The following is a 21,032-nucleotide window of genomic DNA, read 5'->3' as shown; positions in this document are numbered from 1 at the left end:
TGACAAATTAAAGCCAGTATTTTATTATATAAAAATGTTCATGCGGCTTTTAATACAAGTTGTATGTCCATATATTCATGTTGTTTTTGTTAGCAGAGCATATATTATTGCTATATCTATTTTTCACATCGCTAAAAAAATAACACACTCGAAAGCATAATACTGCAGGAGTAATTGCATCATTGACTACAGGCATAGAGTAAGCAAGCTGAGTCCCCATCATGCATCTTCTTCACTGACTCATCATCGTGATCTGTCCAGGACTTCAAGACGATGGGTCATTTTAATTCACTTCAGGCTTAGATCAAAGCCTTTCTTAGACATATTTTATGTCCTGGTCATCCGTCAGCTCCTCCTGACCCATATCCAAACCCAAAGCGCTGTGGCGAATCATCTGCCACCCTGTCAGAGACTTCCGGTTGTTAAAAAGTCCTCTGTTTTTGGGTCTGAGCTTTGGGGTTCCTGAGATTGACTCTTTCATTGTGTCAACATTCTCTTCTTTTTCGTCCTCTTTGGAGAAAGCTTTGATGTAGCGTCGCATCTTTTGAAACATGGGGTCATTTCTGTCCTCAACCCTGTAAAAGTGACAGAGAAAAAATAGTATCAAATGAATTGAAATAACTCTCAGTATAAATAATATTAACACAAAGTTTTCAGGGGCCCTTCTGAAATTTAGTATTTCCCTTTGATAGATAGATAGATAGATAGATAGATAGATAGATAGATAGATAGATAGATAGATAGATAGATAGATAGATAGATAGATAGATAGATAGATAGATAGATAGATAGATAGATAGATAGATAGATAGATAGATAGATAGATAGATAGATAGATAGATAGATAGATAGATAGATAGATAGATAGATAGATAGATAGATAGATAGATACTTTATTAAATTGCATAAAGCCACTGCTCAGGCATTAAATAACAAATAATACTGGATAACTTTGGATGCTCCTTTAGCATTTCCCAAAACATGACCTCCTGATGTTTTGGACCTGAATGGCGGTCAAACTACAGAGAGCTGGATTTCACAAAAACGATTCTTAACATTATTTTTTATTGAACCTCTACATTGCTAGTCACCTGAAGGGAACTCATCTCAGATAACCGTGTAACCACTGTCACCAGTGCACTCATGTTTGCGTATTTTGGAATGTGGTGTTCAAGATGTAACGAGAGCTCTTTGCTTTTACTCATCATGAAATGTGTCTTGAGTGACATCTTTTCATTGGCCGCCAGTTGGAAGTGAACCAGCTGATATTACTTTGCACTAACATGAGGCAGAACTACGTTCTAACTGCTGCTAGATTTCAGCAGGTGTCTTGTCTTTCCGTATTTTTTTGCATCTCCATTTCTTCATGTGTTCAGAACTTTTTCCATGTTTCATTCCATTTTATTACACACAACTTAATGTATGGATATCTAAGGTTCGAGTTCTTCACATGTGTGGGTTGTATGGGTTGTTACCGACTTCTGGTGAAAATTTCATATCAGTAACACCTTTAGAAAAATTCTTACTAAGGGAAATGTAGATGGGCTCAGCACTTATATTATGCACATTTAATAATGAATATTTTCCATCCTAGAAAACTACTCTGTGGTGTCACTGAAGGATGAATCTGAAGTTACTCAACTTCCATTTGGGGTCTGAAGATATTTAACCTCTTATCCAAGAGTCTTTGTTACCTGAGATACCAGTTCTCCCTCAGACCATAGTTGAGGCCACACACACCAAGTCGAGGCCATAAGCAGCGGGGCAGCCTCCTCTCCAGCATCAAAGTCGTAGCTACCACCTGTACAACACCATTATAGTAGTAACCATGACAGGTATACAATTATTTGTATACTTGAGTCTTCATGTCCATATATGCGTACCTGAGTCCTCCAGAGCTCATCTCTCTCCTGGGCCACCCTCCAGTGTGTGTCACTCATCATGGCTATTAGTAGATTTAGCAGAAGGATGTAAGAGACCACTGAGAAGGCACAGTGCAGCACATGGACGATCGGGGGAGTAGCGATAGTGTGGTCCACGGGCAGATCTATGAGGCCCACACTGAGCTCGAACTGAGAGAAAAGAGTGATGGGGAAGGAGCGATATGAAGGAATGGACTCCGGCTCTTGGGTCATATACACCATCCACAGGGCTGATGAAGAAAAATGTGAGAGTAACATCTTGTCATTTCATTTCACAAGCTGGTGACGGTTCAATATTTGTTTGCTCAGATCACCCAGAATATACTCACAGGTGGAAAAACCAATGAGCACAATGAAACTCAGCCACATAAACTTTGTCAGGTCTCCAAATATAATCTATGGAAATGAGAAACATGTCAGGCAGTCTGCAAACACAAATTGGTGAACCTCAAAAAACAAAAGAACAATACATACATGTGATAGAAAAACATTTCGAGACAGATGTATGTCTGTAGGAGAAGCTACTGTTTGTGCATGACTCAGAATACTCTACATTATCTAAACCCAGCAGACTAAGCCAGCTCCTACCTTTTGTATCATGATGACATAAGGGCCGAGCATTTCAAAACCTCGGGCGAAGAACATTACGTTGCTCCAGCCAAGAACTAAACACAAGGCCATAACCACTGCTTCTCCCTGCACCTCGCTGGCTCTGAATACACACAACAGCACCACCAAGCAGGCGTAGCTGATGCTGGTTGAAAACACCACAAAGGTTGTGATAGATTTTAGATGTGTTTTCTTTATCTTATTGCACAGAAATATTCTTATTCTACTCACAGAATAACATGGAAGGGGCCTCCCAGTGCTGTCTGTCCAAAGTAGCGCTTTGCGCCCACTCTCAATATATCAGGGATCTGTTGGAAGCAGGATTTACAGCAGCATATATTAATTAAAAGCTCTACAGGGAGGAAGATGAAGCATTTTCATACACTCACCTCCAGCAACAAGATGATCAAAGCTCCGAGGACACTAATGATCTCGCCTGCCAGTCGCAGGTTGTCCTCATATGTCACATAACTTTCCTGAGAGGGGAAATTCAGGTGTATTAACATTAAAAGTACATAAAAAAAGGTGTGTTACACAAATGCAACAGAGTCCTATTCCTGCTTCAATTTGTACAAACCCATGCAGGATTTAGAAGCTCACCATTCATTTTTATATCCCAATTTGAGAAAATACTCTCTTTTTTGAAATTCTACAGATAAATATAAATATATACTGTATATCAAAGTTGTTCACCCTGAATGTTCAAATTTAAGCTACAACAGGAGGAACATGACCAGGTTTGGCAGGACAAGTCCCCTTGGGTAGTGAATGCTCATCATTCCATTGTAGTGTATACATACATGTTGACGTTATTTAACTAAGGGTGACAGCAGCTCACTGTCACTCTGGTTGACAATATTTAACCTCAGGAACAGGTTCTGACAGAATGTCATGACAGCAGCAGAGATCATTGAAAGCAGTAATGGGTTTGTATATGGCAAAACATGATAGATCTCAAAATCAAGGGCCTTGAAATGGTGCTGGACTGAGGGAATAAATAATACCCCCTGTTGTCTGATAAACCCAGTTTCTGGAAGGGATTTATGTCACAGTACCAGAATGGCCAGCGTTGAGCTCTGATCCTTAAAAACCGGCAAAGCGGGTAGAGCAAGTGAGTGAAACAGATTTACAATCCTTTACAAAAAAATCAGAGTAAACAAAAACTTTGGTTGCTCTGTTGTTGTCTTTTGTATTTACTGATTAATTTAGAGAACAAAAACATACTTTTGGTATTTTCATACATCTTAAATGAATCAATTAAGTTGATAAATGAATGTAGGAGTGAGTTATTAAATCCATTTAGTGAGTATCTTAATGATTGTAGAATAAAAGTGGCATAAAATGGAAGTAATCATGTCAAGTACAATCAGGTACAATATCTATGTATGTGGGGATATATCATGGTTATATGCATTAAAATTTAAATATCAAATTTGCACATTTATAACTTCAACGCACATCAAGTGTTTTCTGAACTCGGATAGTTTTGTCCATGTCTGACTTTGTGTAGTTCTCTGGAGCGTCCTTCAGGGGGCGGTATGTACAACACAGTGTGAAGGTGCCAATGTAGAGGAGATAAAGCACCAACAGCAGCCTGATGCAAGAGTGAGAGACGAAATAACACTTGTTAAATGAGGCTAGAAGGAGAACAGCTCAGGTGTTTTACTACAGCTGCTGGTGTCACTCTACCTGAAGTAATGTTTTCCATACAAGTTCCACTTCAGGCTAACAAGCTGCCTCACTGGGGTTACTTCTAGTATACCTCTTGCCTGCAATCCAAGTCAAAGTTTTGTTCAGTTTCTTTTTAGCATAATCCAGATGTTATAATTCTTTTGAATAGCCTGTGATGTCAACAGAAAGCTGAATGTGTTTTGTCACACCTCTCTCTGTGGACTGCCCACGATGAGTTCTAGCACTGACGTGTTGTCGGCCCATGAATCAATCTCCGTCAGGTCATATAGGTAAGAGGTCAAAGGGCCCAGACTCCACTGGACTAAACGCCTTTTATTAACTAAGTGCTGAAATGCCTGAGAGAGACAGAGGGGATCACAGCAGTGAGGATCAGATTAGTGAAATAATCTGCTCCACCTTTCGTGTTAGGTTTTCATCCTGCAACCTCCCCCCAACCAACCACCACCACCTGGCTGCACTCACAACGATGTTTCCCTCTTTGGCAGCGAGTTTAAAAGGTGTAAGGCCTCGGTAGTTCGGCACCATGTCGAGTGGAACCGACTGGTCCAGCTCTGCATCACGCGTCAAAATCAAGTCAATGGCCTGACATGCAATTGTCTTGTTGGGTTGCAATACCAAAACATGAAGCACTGTGTTACCTAGAGAAGAGAGAATTTATATGGTAAAGGTAGAAGACAATAAAGACACGAGTTGAAATGAAAAAAGACTTAATGGATTGTTTTAATATCAGACTGATGCAAAGTTCATACCACGGTAATCCTGGACCCTGGTGCTGGCCCCCGCATCGATTACCATGGATATAATGTCCTCATTCCCAGCACATGCAGCAAAAGAAAGGATGTGCTCGCCTGCTTGACAAATACATATGTTTTGTGGAATAACATTTAAAAAAGCATCATAATTAACTAGCAAATGCTCTTATGATGAAATAAAGATATGTCTGGGTTCAGATATTTATATATATGATGTATACTTTTATATGCTATATATATACAGTATATATACATATATACACACACACATATATATATACTGTGTGTGTATGTATGTATGTGTATATATACTGTATATATATATATGTATATATATATATATAGTTTTCAACAGTATGATTTTGATTTGAGTAAACTGTGTCAAAGTAACGATTAGTTTTTCTCCCAATAAATGAAGAAAGAAAGAAAGAATGAAAGAAAGAAATCTAGTTCTTATTCAGCTATCTTAACAAACTGTATAACTGACTAAATAACTACCTCTTTGAATAGTTCTCTTCCATTTGTGATCAAAACATTTATCTGACCCTCAATTTTGGGGGTTTTGGGTAAACAGTGTTAAATAATAAATGCTCAGCTTCTGATCAACCTTAGCTTAAATCAATAATTTATAGCTAGATTCTCTCAGTTCCAGTTCAAGCTCTGCCCAATCTGGTAACATAAGTATAAAGATCATTTAAATAATCCCTTCTTACCGTAATATAAGAGTCCTCCTATCCTCTTCTTGAAGTACAGGCCAGTGACTCGAGGTGTAGCCACGTCACCACCACGACTAATCAGATGATGAACCAGATTGATGTTCTGATTCACCACGGCGATGTGGAGAGGAGTCACGCCTGAGGGAGATTAAGGACATCCATATACATCAGTGAATGAGCTGCTTTTAATCACACCGGTTTCTCCTGCTGTTTAAAGTGAGACTCAGGTAAAGCTTATGTTAACAGTTATGTTCCTTATCAGTTTAGCTGTATGCTGTATAAACAACCATTCAACACATTTTCACACAGTGCAATACACATTATAAAGATCTCCATGACATGTACATACAGCTGACATTAAAATTTGACACTAAAATATTTAAATAAAGGTACAGAAGTCTACAAGCAATTTCAACAATTTGATACTTAATTTCATACTGCTGGCCAGTCTATGCTTGGGTAAATGTATTTATTTTGTCAGTGTATTTGTTCAAATATTTATCCATAAACTTGGTTGTGCCCTGATACTTTAATGTGGGCAAGAAGCAGTTTATTTATCCACATTTTTTTTAACTTTAGACTTGTTTATAATTTGAATCTTTTATAAATTATTTATATTTTATGGTGTAAATGTTGTGGTATTTGAAATGAGAAAGGGTTGTGACATCGACTGACTTGACAAAAAGCTGAATTATTGCTACATGGATACTTTGGAATTCCATATTATTTAGCTTTGCGGAATGAGGGCATTAGCAAGGTTTTTATTTCTAACTTTAAGAATAATGTTGACAATTTGTGCTAAAAGAAAAATCTCGCAGTCAAATCCTCATATGATGCACCACACATCAAAGTCTGATCTGGATCCACGTTGCAAAATATACATCAAATCGAACTATTATTGAAAATCTTTTGATTCAGTTAAGTCTTCGGTAATTAAAAATTTTAGAGTGAGAACACACCATTATAGATAATTTCAAGCACACACACACAAACACACACACGCATATAACTTTTTCAAGTGAATTTAAAACAAATGAGTGTCTCTGCTGTGTGTCTGTGCACGCTTGTGGATGGTCGTACACCAACCTTGGAAGAGCTCGGAGGTCATGGGCTCATTTATGAGTTCAGGGGCGCCGTCCATCAGCGCTACAGCAGCTTCCAGGTTATCATTCATCACTGCAATGTGCAATGCCGTCTCACCGAGACCACCTGAGCGAAGGAATCACAATATCGGTTTATAACTGACTGCCTTGAACAGATGAATATATGAATAATAAATAAATGATTGAATAAAATTTAGCCTTACCTCGCTCAAAGATGTTAGTGGATGCACAACTTAGTAGCTTCTTGATGCAATCTGCATTGTTCTTTTTAGCCGCATAGAAGAGGGGGATGTCATTTATGCTGAGAGTAGAAATGGACAGAGGGAAACAAAACATGTATCAAAGTCATTTATACATACATCAATTTATTGATTATCAATTCATTTCTTACTTTTTGGTGTACAACAGAAATGTCTCATCCAACATCTCATTCCATCCCTTTTTATTTTGAAGGCGAAACCTCAGTTGGCTCCACCAATGGTTGAGCTCACTTGGAGCAGATCTGGCCAGAGATGGTGACATTGACACCTGATGTTTGAAGGGAAGGAACAAATGAAGGATGATGTCTATGTAGGAGGACATCCAGAAAGAAGTAATAAGTTTAAGACATTAAGACATTGAACTTTGATTACATTTTAAAAATGTAAAAACAAAAATATATTATTAAACCCACAGAGTAAATTTTGTAGCTTTTTTACTCAGTTGCAGTTTAAAAAACAAACAAAAAAACAATGCCAAACCATCAAAAAAATTAAACTTACCCTTAAATTATCAAAATGCCACTCCTTAACTTTTGGTGATCCTCAGTCATAACAGTCAGTCAAAAGAGACAATTCCTAAATATGTCCCTAAAGAGAAGTGAACTCTTTAAGGCATCACCATTATATATGACCCAGACATGAGGGAGGAGACATATGGAGGCACTGAGAATGAATGTGTGGAGAGGGCGGATGAGAGACCAGTGGACAGGTAAGACAGAGAGAGTAAGGCTTTAATGAGCGGGTCGGATTTCACCGCAAGCCAAGAATCCCAAAGAGAAAGTTTGGCTTTAAGATTCAACTCACAGGCAGACCGGGAAATCCTTTATCATGCTGATTTGAATTTGCTGTCAGGATTCTGTCACCTTAGAAATTAAGCGACTATGGTCCAGTCCATAATCCCAGTATATGTCAATGTTATCACCATACCTGTCTGCATTCCACTAACCACTACAAAACCTGCGTGGCCACTGAGACAATTCAGGATCATCATGACAGGCAACACATTGCAGCTATTGTTTCAAGTGATTCTGAGTAAAACCTGTTTGAAAATTACCATATATCAATGTTGGAACCTCAGTTTTTGATCTCTTTCAATTTTCAATTTGAACCTGATTTTAAAGCACCTATGTTCAAATTGAATTTGATCATTTCTGATCTATTATAAATTTATTCAGGTGTAATTATTCGTCAGAGTAAACACGGACATGATCTATGATTTTTCAACAAATTGCATCTTGTACACACATGTACACTGAGGTAGTTTCATTCACAATGATTTTCCATGTTTAGCACCATTGATGTGTCAACAGGCATGATCACAAACATGATAATTGCCACATTACAAAGGACAAAATAATCATTTTGAGGTTGGCAGCATCATGTCACTTTCCTCTGAGGCTGAAAAACAAAGCTGCATTTAATTTGACCCTGTGGCATTATCAATATTTATTTTCAGGAGAAATCATGTTTAAAAAAAACTGAACCTGAATCACAAACCATATCTCTACATTTGTGTAGTATTTGTAAACTGCTGAATCAGTCAACTTTTACATCTTTGGTTAGATTGGATGTAGGATAGGAGTGTTTTGTTGTGCCTTTTATAGGTCATGACTAACATTCTGGTCAGTCACAGGATCAACAGGCCTTAGTAAAACTCCATTGGAGGCTCTGATAATGGCTGCAGATGTGGTAGTCTTAGTAGCGTGGGGATAATAGCTGTTTACCAGACGGCGAGCACCATCTTTAAGCAGCATCATAAAGACCAGTGGTTTCCACACTGTTAATGTCTTTATAAAGAAACAATAACACCATAAAAACATGATTTTGTGGTTTGTGTCTTCTGTTTTTGGACACACACATCAACACTGTTGAGCAGAGCTGGGAAACCATAGCAAACAATCAAGAAAAACGTCTGTCGTACAGTCGTGACACTTAGACACTGATCTAAAACAATAAAAAGGGACTTAACCTGATAAAGGTAATGATGATTACTGAAATGAAAAGTATCGCATCACCACTAATGTCAGCAGGTTCAAACTGTGCTCATTAAATCACGCTTACAGCTCTTTCTGATTATACTCTCAGGTTTGTGTCCACATTTGTTTCTCCTTCTGTATCTCCACATGAGAATAAATGGCCTTCTGTGAGACAATATAGAATTTTAGAATTTAATCCCTATGAATGTGTACAAAAATAAAAGTAATCTCCTACTTTTGAGTGACGTTCCTTAAGGGATGTTTATTTAAAAAATTGCCTTCTTATCACGCATTTTGAATACTTGTCACAAGGGCACACAAAAAATGTTGGGCCACGTCCTGTTTGTCTTTGTTTGGAGACACTAAATCACTAAAATCTTTAAAGTAGGATAGCTGGAATTAAAAAAATGAGATCATAGCATGATAGAGCAGAATATAACTGAGTACCATCAGACCGGCAGGGTTACATTGGAGTTTGTGTAAGCGGTCTTGCTATCAGGCCAAATCTGTTGTGATATCAGCAACAAAGAGACATGTGGGAAACAAGTGTCTGCGCTGAGCCCAGCAGATCCAAACTCAGATTCCAGGCAAACCTGCTGATATACAGTACTCACTCTTAAGAGCGTGAAGGTGATATTAGTACATGTAGGCGAACATATAAATGTGTATTATGAAGCCAAATGTACGACTTTAACCACATTAGCATGTTCATTAAATAACTGAGGTCTCAACAAATCAAGCTGATAGATATATGAGTCATGACAAAATGCTATGATCTGCATATGCGCCAGCTTTTAAGTCCGTTTTCATTGTTGAAAATATGAATATGGATCGATGGAAAAGTTTTTTCCACATATCCTCTTCTTTGTCATCATCTGGAGTTGTAAAAATGTCCTCTTTTAATCAGATGTGTTTGTTGGACTGTTAGTTTTTCTTTGAAGTGAATCTTCATGATAATAAGAACTACACCCCATGTGCAGCTTTGTGACCATTTTTGTACAGAACATTTTTACTCTACCTTCTGTACTGTGAAACACAATGTCAGCCACTAGTAGGAGGAAAAAAGTAGTTTTGGGACTAATTTATTCTTAGTCAATAACTTTTCAGCCAGATAAGATCAGAATTTTTTAATATGACCAGTTTATGACCTGCAAAAAAAAATTTGTGTTTATTCGTAATTAGCAATTGTCAGCATGCTAACATGCTATAATAACACTATGACTACTAAATATTAGCCACTGTTTCTTTTTGCATGTTAAATAAAAAAATTCCCGTGGCTGTATCTGCAGCCCTACGTGGGGCACAAGCCAGTGTCAACTGTAGGCCGATCCTGAGCCTGGATAAATACAGAGGGTTGCAGCATTAAGGGCATCCAGTACAAAACCTCTACCAAACAAATGAAATAGAAAAAGGATGACATTCTGTGGCGGCCCCTAACGGGTCAAGGTGAAAGGATTTTTTTTTTTTACAGTACTTATCTCCAAATGCTGAATAGTGTGGTACTTTCCATTTACAAATGGATTGCAGTGTGTTGTGAGCTTCAGCTTTAATAGGACAGATAGCTTGTTTTAAAATAAGAAGAAACTGCAACATTTAAATAAAATCATATTTATTTTACAAATTTGCACAATTATGGAGTAGTGGTGAACACTCATACATGTTAACACAGCTAATGATGTGTGTAGCCTGACACACTTGTCTCAAACACACACACACACACACACACACACACACACACACACACACACACACACACACACACACACACACACACACACACACACACACACACACACACACACACACACACCATGATGTGCACAGACACACGGGTACAACCTCATATTATTTTTCCTTCAAGTGTATATCAGATCAGATTATGTCCATCTTTCCCTTTTCACACATTCACAGCGCCCCCACAACTAAGTGTTCTTACTCTTATAATAAAAAATAAAAAAGAGGTGAATTCTGAAATGTAAAGGTGGGTGCTGTTCAGTTCTGTCCTTCTCACAGATGGAAGTTTGTATTCACAGCTGACGTGTAGAATCACATCACTGCTGTCAATGAGGAAGTGAAAGTGAGCTGTACAAACGGGGCAGCCCTGAAACCCTGAATAGGCCTTTTAAACAGGGAGAAATATGGCTTACTGATATAGCATATTCTGCTTAATATAATGGCAATAATAGATCTAACCTTTGGGTTTTAAGTCTGATTTTAGACTCGTATTTTCTTTGCATGTTAAACATGTTTTTCAATTCAGTGACAAACAAGGCAAACAAGAGGCTGCAAAAGTAGGTAGTATGGTTTGATTTATGCCGACAGGTTCTATCATTTGGCAAATTAGATAGAGAAGATACTAGAAAAAGGATTTGATTGTCCTCACGCCATTCTTTGTGTGGAGAAATCTCCAGAAGTACTGCCAAAAATGTTTTTTCTTTAAATGTTTTCCTGTGAGTGAGAATATTTTAATATTTAAGGGAGGAACAGGAGTGGACAGGAAAGTGAGAGGTAGGGCTGTAGCTGGGTGACGAGCAAAGGCAAACGACAGTAAAGTGAAATCTAGTGAAAAACGTCGAGGAATCTTTAAAGTCCTAATCCTCCTCAGCAACTCCTACTCTCACTCTAATCTCAACTGCTGCTCCCATGGTGCATCTCTCCTCATTTGTCTTGAGCGACAGACAGGAAGGCCGATCCCCTTTTTTCTGGTTGGATTGTCAGGTTTATCGGAATACACAGTCAAAGAAATACACAACTGAAAGGTGATTCTCTTTCCATTTTGGCTTAAAGTGTGCTCCATTGACATGACATGTTACACAAAGCAGGCACAACGAGCGGAGATGTGAAAACCACAGAAATCCATGGCTCAGGTTGAAGGTGGATTTCACACCTCCACCTGCCCCTGCATCAGGTAGGCTCTGAGTTGCTGGGCCGCATTGACGATCTTCCTCTGGTGTCCCAGCAGGTTAACTCCGAGGTTCTGGACATCACTGAGGTAGAGAAGAGGAACAAAGAGTTCAACAAGCTCAGCTGGAGGACATAGCAGGTGGATTTCTATTTTTTTTAAAACAGTTGTGTTGATTGATGCTTTGAATTGATCCGACTTTTCTTTTTCGTACCACGGCTTATTTTTTATTATTCATTAAAGTACTTGAATAAAAATTAAAAATTGCCAATATTTACGCCTTGAACAACCTCACTATCCCCAAAATATCTGATCATAGAAAATTGATTAACTCTGAGCCTGAATAAAAACAAATGAAAGATCAATTCTTTATAATGACGCCGGTGAAAAGGTGTCTTAACTTTGTTTGAAACATTTAAAGTAAGTGGACCATGTGTTGGGAATTTTCCCAACACATGGTCCACATGTGTTGGCATCACAAGCCAGTGGTGAAAAAATAATTAATACAACAATAGATTAAGAAGTCCTCTACATTGTACTCACTCCATGGTGAGCATGCTGACTCTGTCTAATGTGTCCAGGTGAGCTTGATCGAATTCATCCTGGTATCTCTCCATCCTCAACGCCCTCAGCCAATCAGAGACTGATGCCACCGATGATAAGTCTGTGGGGGTGGGGCTAAGCAGCGGCTGAGAGCAGCTTCTGTATACAGGGAAAAGTTAGAACATGAGAATTTATGTCTCTACATTTCATTGATCAGCTGCTGCTTGTGCTCTGCTTTCTGCTGCCTCACCGAGTTGGCTCTGTCTTCAGGGAGGCAGGGTGCCTGATTAGCCGGTCCAAAGAGGACAGGATGGACTCAAAGCCTGGACGGTCCCCTCGATCAGCCTGCCAACACTGAAGCATGAGGGAGTGGAGGGCAGGGGGGCAGTTGTGTGGAGCAGGGAGACGATACTGTTCTGCTACTGCCTTCATCACCTGCCAAGAGACACAAGTAGGAGTCTTGTGCAATTGCTATTTTCAGAAAAGCAATTGCTATTTTCAGAAAAGGTCATTGGTCATCGAAGGATCATGAGTGTGAAAACAACCCCTAAATAAATCTGTGTGGCATTTTATCACAATTAACATATAATATTAAATTTAGTTTATAACAACAATATTTTGTTTTTAGTTGTAAAATGATGAAAAATACTTCTGACTTCCTGTGCTCAGGCTATATTCTCCCACACACTCACTTCTTGATTGCTCATGTCCCAGTATGGACGCTCTCCGTATGACATCACTTCCCACATGAGTATGCCGAAGCTCCAGACATCGCTAGCTGAGCTGAACTTTCGATGTTGAAAGGCTTCTGGTGCAGTCCACCTCACAGGAATCTTGCTGCCCTGATGGAGGAACTGAATCAGTAACACGTTTAAACAAACAAAAAAAAAGCTTCAATTTACTGACACGTACCAGTGAGGCAGTGTATGTAGGTATGTTGTGGTCCAGGCCCCTCATGAGTCGAGACAGGCCGAAGTCAGACACTTTACAGACCAGGTTGGAGTTGACTAACACATTCCTAGCAGCTAGGTCCCGGTGGACAAAGTTTCTTTCGGAGAGATAACGCATTCCTGCACCGATTCCTCTGAGCATCCCCACAAGTTGGAGGATGCTGAACTGACCCTCATTCTCCTGGAAGAAATTAGGAGTGTAATGAGAGGGGAGAGGGAAAGAGAGGCAGATGGGAGGAGGGGAGGGGGTTCTTTGATTTAGTGAAGTGAAATGTGTTTAAAGTCAAAGGAAACTGTTGACAGTGTGTTGTTGTTGTTGTTTCACCCTCAGGAAGGTGTCCAGGGATCCGTTCTCCATGAATTCGGTGATGATCCTTTCTGGGGGGGTTTGCGTGATCACACCCTCCAACTTCAGAACATTGGGATGGTCAAACTGTCCCAGGACTCCTGCTTCACTGAGGAACATCCCCTTCTCTCTGTCAGATGCACCCCAGCGTAGAGTCTTCACTGCCACCAGTGACTCCCTGCGCCCCAGAGGGCGGTAGCGTCCCCGGGAGACCTCCCCAAACTGGGCTGTAGCAGAGAGGGGGGGGGGGCAGATTAACTACACTGATAGTTGTGTGTGATGAATTAGTAAAGAAATAAGAGCATCAGGCCTACCTGCACCAATCACCTCCTCAATCTTGAGATGAGTGGGATCTATTTCACGGGCGAACTCTTTGACAGCCTCACTGGGGTCCTCATAAGTAGAGGGATCCACATAATACTTAACTCCACCTGGAATTTAGAAGACATTTTACCACTATACAATAACCATACCATTACCATTTTACCATTAAGTAATTATTAAGAACAAACTCCAGTTTTAAAGACATTAAAAGTTAAATTCTGTTTCTAAATAAAAAAGTCTGCCATATTCATTTACATAAATATTTCATGTAATTCATCTAATTTTTTTAGGCAAAGCAAAACTCTGAAACCTGAATTAATGATTTGTTTCTGAGAGAAAAAAGGATATTTACTTGAAATGAATCCTGTTAATTCAAGAAATCAACATCAAATTAAATTATATTACACGAAAGAGACCAATCTGCTTATGTGACAGACTTTTATTATGAAGGATGCCTCCGAATCATTTTAAATGTTGTTAGAAAATGTCCTTTAGCACATAGCAAACATCTCACTTTCAAGAGTGTACTTGATGTGACTAAACAAAATTGAAACGAAACTGAATTACACTAAATTGATGACATTAATTCTCACCTCTGTGACTGATGTACCGCTGGAGTCTGTCACTGTATGGACTCTCCCTCCTCTTACTGTGAAAAAAAAGAAAAGAAGTGAAAATACACACGATTAAAAGATAGACCATCCATGCAATGACACAACTGGATTAAAGACTTACAGTACCTGCGAAAAATCACCACAACCACAATTGCTGCCACCACCAGGAGAAATGCTGCTCCACCCATGACTGACCCGACCAACAGAGGAAGCCGGTTCTGGATCTGCTGTGAATGTTCCTCTGAGGGAGAAAACAATTTTTTTTTACTGGGGCTGAGCATATTCCTTGTGTTCTTTCATTAGTAAAATCAGTCATGGCTTTTTCAGCATTGAATGTTTCATTCAACTACATAATGGTCCACAGTAAAAGTTTAAACCTGAGATGTTTTCCACTTGTAAATTAATTTTCAAGGACTCCCTGGAAAGGAAGTACGAGTAGATCATCATGTTCAAATAAAGTCGATTAAACTGAGCTGCCTTCAAGTCAACAATCTTTCTAATAAAAGGAGGAATAGTTTGTATAATCTTATCTTATCACTTTGGTTGAAGCTAAACTCCGTCTTCTTTAAAAGATGTCATCATGAGTAAAGGTTAAGTCAACCTACACTGCAGTCTTTTACTAATTAGCTGACAGCAATGTTCTATTATTTATTTATATTATTATTGAAGCCTCTGGTAAATTTCAGTGGTTCAGTTATGCGTTAACCTTAGCGAAGCGCTTCGCAATGGATTTATCAAGTTTAACAGTGAATACCTACCCAGAGGCAGTGTGGTGAAGTAGATGGTGTTGCTGTAGGGGCCATAACCCCGCTCATTTCGAGCTCTGATCTGGAAGGCATAGATAGAACCAGGAATCAGCGAGTCAACGGTCACCGTGTTGGTCACACTGGAGACACTGGTACCGCTGTCCACATCTGAACCCTGAGGCGAGCAGAGGAAAGACATTCAGAGTCATGTTGTCACTTTGGTAATTGTGCTGCAAGCTTAGATGTGTGTGTGCAGTATTTATGTGGGTATGTACCTTGTCATAGTATCTCAGCTGGTACTCCAGGATGTCTCCGTTGGGTCTGTCCGGTTGAGGCCAGGAGAGAGTGATAGACTCTGGTGCTCGACTCAGCTGATGCATGATGGGAACTGTACTGGGAACTATGGGAGAGATGGTGTATGCATGATTAATTGATTGATTGATTGATTGATTGATTGATTGATTGATTGATTGATTGATTGATTGATTGATTGATTGATTGATTGATTGATTGATTGATTGATTGATTGATTGGTCAGTCGTTCAGAAAATCACCAACAAGCAAGGACAAATGTCGTGTTGGAGAATAGGCGACCACTAGGGGGCAGTGTTATAGAATATTTTGTAGAACATGAATACGTAATGGGCCATTTCATGGACCAATTAAGATCTAGTTACATTCCCTAGCCATCATACGACTGTTTCTGGCTTGTCTTTCATATAATCAATAAACTCTTTCGAGCAGACGCAAGAAGGTTTTAAGACTATTTAGCTTCAGTTGTTCAGTTTCTTGGAAAAACTGTGTAATGGTGCACTTTGATTCAGCACTCCTCTCCCCCTTCTCAACGCTGATCTCGTTTTCCTGTTTGTAGTTTAGTTTTCCCATCTCTTACTCATTCCTTTCTTTCTCCACAGTGACTTTTATTGGCTCTGACAGGAAATTGTATTTAGCCAACCGCCTATCCACATAGCAGGAGTAAAAAAAAAAAAAAGTTGGAGCAGAGAGAGAGAAAGAGGAAACGAAAGAAAGAGAGGCATGGGCCAGACACAGACACAGCATACAGAAACAACATCATTAGAGCGCTCCTCTTTCATCTCATCCCCGTTGTCCCGTTTCTTACCTGACTGGCTTGTAGTGAAATTGATGCTCGTGTGTCTCGCTGGAAAAGGACTCAGAGCTGACACCTCATTCATGGCTTGCACCTGTCAGTGTGAAGAACCACAAGCATGACATTTGAAGCTTCCTTCTATTAAATTTTATGACAAGCTTCCATGCCTGACATGTGCAGCTGTGTTGGCCAGTAAGCCGACACCAGTAAATGGAAAACGTTGTATCTAACCATTATGAATAAGAAATAAGCTATGATTTAGTTGAGCTACTCTGAGATAAATAATGAATGTTCATGTGTATTCGTTGATGTACATCTTATGGAATAATACAGTAGGGAGAACACATCTCCACTGTGGAAAGAGGAAATGTTTCATCATTCACAGAAATGACTTATAAACAACTTGCAATCACTTTCATGTAAAAATATTCACTGGTAACCCCAAATAAAATAAAGTTCCTTTGGAAAACTATAACTTTAAGCCAACACAAACATTTTTATGAAATTTCCAAGTGATGAAGACGTGTGTCTTGTGCCAGCAGTCTTTTCACACTACCTGTATGAGATAAGTGACTCTAGTCAGCAGGTTGTTGAGGGTGACCTTGGTTTGTTTTAGGTTCGTCTGGGAGGGGCTAAAGGTCACACCCTCCCCACACCACGAGCACGACGCAGGGTTTGTGAAGTTGGCTGAGGGACAGATGCGACACACAACTCCGTACCACACTTCACTGCGGCCTCCCATATCAACCGGGGGGCGCCACCTCAAAGACACACCCCCATCACCGCTCTCGTACTCCCAGGACAAAGAGACCGGTGCAGACGGAGGAGCTGTTGGGAAAAGAGAAAAACAAGGAGGTACGGGAAGCGTTAAATGTTAAATCTGACATCTGCTAAGGAGTTTAAGGCACGGAAGGCCCTGCATGCTGCCTAAGAGATTTCACCTGCAAAAGCTATGGAAAGAACTTCATAAAGCAACGTTTGGCACCGACACAATGAATGGAGAAGCTAAGTACTTAGCAATGTTGTGGTTTTCTTTGATGGAGGGGTTTAATATCCATTATCTTGTATTGATAGCGGGCAGATTCTGGCCAATGACTGTACATCTAGGCTCCCACAGTCTGGGAAAATTACAAATGACCAATGAACACCTCCCAGAGAGCCAGGCATAAACAAACAAACCAACAAAGCTCACTTGTGCAGGCAGAAGAATTGGCATCATTTGCTGCCCGATAGAAGCTGCTGCGACATTCACACACAGTCGATCCCTCCTGGCTGGTTCTGCTGTTGGAGGGACACACTGAGCATGGAATGGAGCCCGACACCGACTTGAAGTAGCCCACTGGACAAGCTGCAGAGACGAGATGCAAGGAGGGTTGAGCTTCATCATCAGTTTTTCATTTAAGTTGATGAGTTATTATACAACACAGTCTGCTTTATTTTACCACTGTTTCTGTTGTGACTCATTTATCCACAGTGACTGGGTTTTTAAAACTGACACAAAAAGGTTAAAATTAGAATAAATCGATATAACATTTAATGAAAAATGTCATGGAAGTAAAATTCAGAATAAACTCATATTGCTAGAACTTCTATTTGCAGAGGAAATGTTTGTGGTATTGTCACATCAGAGTTTTGGTGCTTAACATGGGAGTAGTTAACAAACAACAAGAATAAAAGAATAAGAAAAAGAGTAAGATTAAGATTAAGACACTTTATTCATCCACACGATGGGGAAATTACCTTTTCCACTCTGGTTTTCTACATGCATAAGAATATGGATTTAAAGAATAATGGTCATTATAAAGGAGATGACAACCAAAGTAGACTTTTAAATCTCTGACAACCATGAGTTCTAAAGGCTGATTGTGTTTTATAAAATAAATGTTTTTTGGTACTTCTAGTTTGTCCTGTTTTATTGTTTGGTCAGTTTTGCCTGTGTGGGACAAAGTCAAACACCAGAGACTATTTCTGGGTAAAGCATCAATTTTAGCTTGGCTTGTGGTTCCCCTTCGGTCAAAAGTTCATCTTAGACATAAACTCTGTTGTTGACTTTGTGCTGCACAGTCATTTACTTCTAAATGCAAAATGGACCAAGATGGTCCCGTTGATGGTCTCCCCATAACAATGTTTTATAGGAATAATTCAATATTTTTGGAAACAGAAAAGAAATTAAAATGAAAAATATCCATATAACTAATTTTTAAACATGGCTGTAACATCTTCTAACCTAATTCTCCAAGGAGAATAAAAAACACCACAATCAAGTATAAAGTGAGAGACATTGAAACATCTAAATTTTCCCCGGACAGCAACAAGAATAATAACATATTAAACATGGACTAGGGTTGTTCATTTAGATATCAGATAGATATTTACACCAAACTGGTCAAATCTAGTCAACAGCAGCAAAGTGACACCTAATTTTTAGCCAATCATCTTCCAAATATCTTTTAAAAAAGATTTTATCTGTAACAATATACTTTTTTTGACGCTGCTTTTACCCTAACTCACCGTCACCCTGTCACCACAAAGTCTTTGCAAATTCACCAACTTAATCAAGAAATTGAACGTACTGTATCAATCTCAGCAGATTCACTAGCCGACACCACCACCATCAGCATAAAGATTCCACAGACAGCGTTGTCTTGCTGCTGAGAGCTGACGCCCTTCAATCACAACCTCCCAGAGGAGTCTAAGTGTCAAAGACTTCCTGACAGACTAATTATCACAAATCATCTCCTATAATAAACAATTTAATAAGCTTGTCTGTCCTTATTGAAATGATGACTATCATGACATCAATTAAAACTCACACCATACATCACTCTTAGAATACACACACACACACACACACGCAAGCGCACCCATACGCACACGCACACACACACACGCACACACACACTACAGTAGCGGAAACAAAAGGTTTCATAGATCAAAACGATGTCTCTTTGTCGGCAACACCTTTCAACCAGAATCACCTCACACAGCTTTAAACAGAGGATGAAGAAGGAGGTGTGAGCTCTTCACCTTCTTTATATAAGCTCATTAATAATATGTACCATATCTTAGATTTAACACACCCTCTATTTGTGTGGACTCAACACAAGACAAGAGTGCAAGAAGTGAAAAAAGGTTAAGAATAAATAGGTAAAAGGCTTTCTGTGTTCTCACTTATCTCAGAGAGCTGACTTTGCTTTCAAACAAGTGTGAAGAGGGAAAAAATGGGGGTAAGAGAGAAGTAAAAGGATGTTGATGGATCACAGAGGGAGCATAAATGGTATAAAGGGGAAGAAGTGAACATGGAAATGGATGGGCCCAGACGGATGCATGATGAACAGCAGTATTATGTAAATGATTCCTAGATGATGGGTGAAAAACAAGGAAATAGACAAGGAAAGAAGAAAAGGAAGAGAGTGAAAAACCTTCCCTGTTCCATCATTTATGTTCTGGTCGTGCATTACCAGACCTGTCCCCTTACAGTTCTGACTTGAAACATGACTTTGCTACAAAGCCATTATGAATTCTTGCAACAAATCTTCCTCCTCCCTTCCCCCTCCTCTTCTTCCCATCTTCATCAACCAGATTACACCAGGCAATGAAAATGCAAGTCCTGAGCACTCTCTCTAGATCTGCAACCCAATCACCACGCCCTCTTACCGCTTACACCACCCATCACCCTGAAGTAGACAGACCATGAGCCTCATGTAGACAGACAGACAGACAGACAGACAGACATACAGTAGATAGATAGGTAGATTTCCCTCTTCCTCTCTCCTTGCTCTCTATCCTTTGTTTTCTCTACATTGTACCATTTACAGCCCAATCTAGAAACAGAAAATGAATCGTATGTGCTCTAAAAATATCCATGTCAAAGATATCCTCCAATGTGGCACGGGCATATTTAAATCGTTTAATCCTTTTTGGATGTTCTCATAGAAAAGGAAATTGATCTTCGCTGTAGCAAAACTGGAAAGGGCTTTATTTAAAGAAAAGAATTATTTTTGAAAATTTAGTCCACAATATTTGAATTCCATATGAAACTTTACAAAAACATTCACAAGAAAGAGAAGAGTAGAGAATTGAGGGGCCAAAATCATGTTTTCATTTACAGCTGGGAATGAGTCATTCGTTCAAATGAATATTTGTCCAGTACTGAAAGACAGCACCTAATTTTGTTCTTGCACATGACAATGACAACTAAAGTGATTTGTGATTTCTATGCTTTTTATGTGTTCTGTTTTAAGTCCAGTGTACTGTATACACAATACAACAGCAACAACAAAAAAGGGACCACTCATCATGGCGAGAAACAATCAAAAAGAAACTGGAAAATGAAATAAACCCTATCACACCGTCTGCTGCGAGGCCGATATCCACAGCCCCTGAAAGGTGGTTTGGGAAAAGAGTAGAGCCATTCATCTCACTAAAAACTCTACAATAGTCAGGAAGTGCATTCTTCTACCGGTATC

The 21,032-nt window shown here is 39.3% G+C and overlaps 2 protein-coding genes across 3 annotated transcripts in view; both read right to left on the bottom strand.

Moving 5' to 3' along the window:
- Positions 1-20: 20 nt before the first annotated feature.
- On the bottom strand, positions 21-7,637 carry trpv6 (transient receptor potential cation channel, subfamily V, member 6). 2 transcript variants are annotated; one of them, XM_068322830.1, is made up of 17 exons: positions 7,556-7,637; positions 7,186-7,360; positions 6,998-7,095; positions 6,778-6,900; positions 5,689-5,829; positions 4,973-5,071; positions 4,686-4,861; positions 4,412-4,558; positions 4,221-4,300; positions 3,990-4,125; positions 2,921-3,007; positions 2,763-2,839; positions 2,511-2,676; positions 2,252-2,318; positions 1,884-2,152; positions 1,695-1,801; positions 21-575 (listed from the first exon to the last, which is right to left on the bottom strand). In XM_068322830.1, the coding sequence occupies exons 2-17, from the start codon at positions 7,314-7,316 to the stop codon at positions 317-319; spliced, it is 2,163 nt and encodes a 720-aa protein (XP_068178931.1). In that variant the 5' UTR covers positions 7,317-7,360; positions 7,556-7,637; the 3' UTR covers positions 21-316. The 2 variants fall into 2 exon arrangements, with proteins under 2 accessions (XP_068178931.1, XP_068178930.1); XM_068322829.1 differs by having other exon boundaries at positions 7,186-7,322; positions 7,556-7,636.
- A 3,023-nt stretch (positions 7,638-10,660) lies between these two features.
- ephb6 (eph receptor B6) overlaps positions 10,661-21,032 on the bottom strand; it is a 29,543-nt gene continuing 19,171 nt past the window's right edge. The window contains exons 6-19 of the mRNA XM_068323785.1: positions 17,756-17,911; positions 17,120-17,391; positions 16,576-16,657; positions 15,731-15,855; positions 15,468-15,630; positions 14,836-14,950; positions 14,689-14,744; positions 14,086-14,202; positions 13,751-13,998; positions 13,388-13,606; positions 13,168-13,317; positions 12,726-12,910; positions 12,476-12,634; positions 10,661-12,017 (exon numbers count right to left, since the gene is read on the bottom strand). Coding sequence (XP_068179886.1) covers positions 11,912-12,017; positions 12,476-12,634; positions 12,726-12,910; positions 13,168-13,317; positions 13,388-13,606; positions 13,751-13,998; positions 14,086-14,202; positions 14,689-14,744; positions 14,836-14,950; positions 15,468-15,630; positions 15,731-15,855; positions 16,576-16,657; positions 17,120-17,391; positions 17,756-17,911 — 2,153 coding nt within the window. The 3' untranslated portion in view covers positions 10,661-11,911. The remainder of the gene's footprint in view (positions 12,018-12,475; positions 12,635-12,725; positions 12,911-13,167; positions 13,318-13,387; positions 13,607-13,750; positions 13,999-14,085; positions 14,203-14,688; positions 14,745-14,835; positions 14,951-15,467; positions 15,631-15,730; positions 15,856-16,575; positions 16,658-17,119; positions 17,392-17,755; positions 17,912-21,032) is intronic.

Source organism: Antennarius striatus, chromosome 9, assembly GCF_040054535.1.
Source record: "Antennarius striatus isolate MH-2024 chromosome 9, ASM4005453v1, whole genome shotgun sequence".
Classification (NCBI taxonomy): domain Eukaryota; kingdom Metazoa; phylum Chordata; class Actinopteri; order Lophiiformes; family Antennariidae; genus Antennarius; species Antennarius striatus.
Note: the sequence above shows the minus strand (reverse complement) of the source record. Positions and strands in the feature narration are given on the sequence as shown.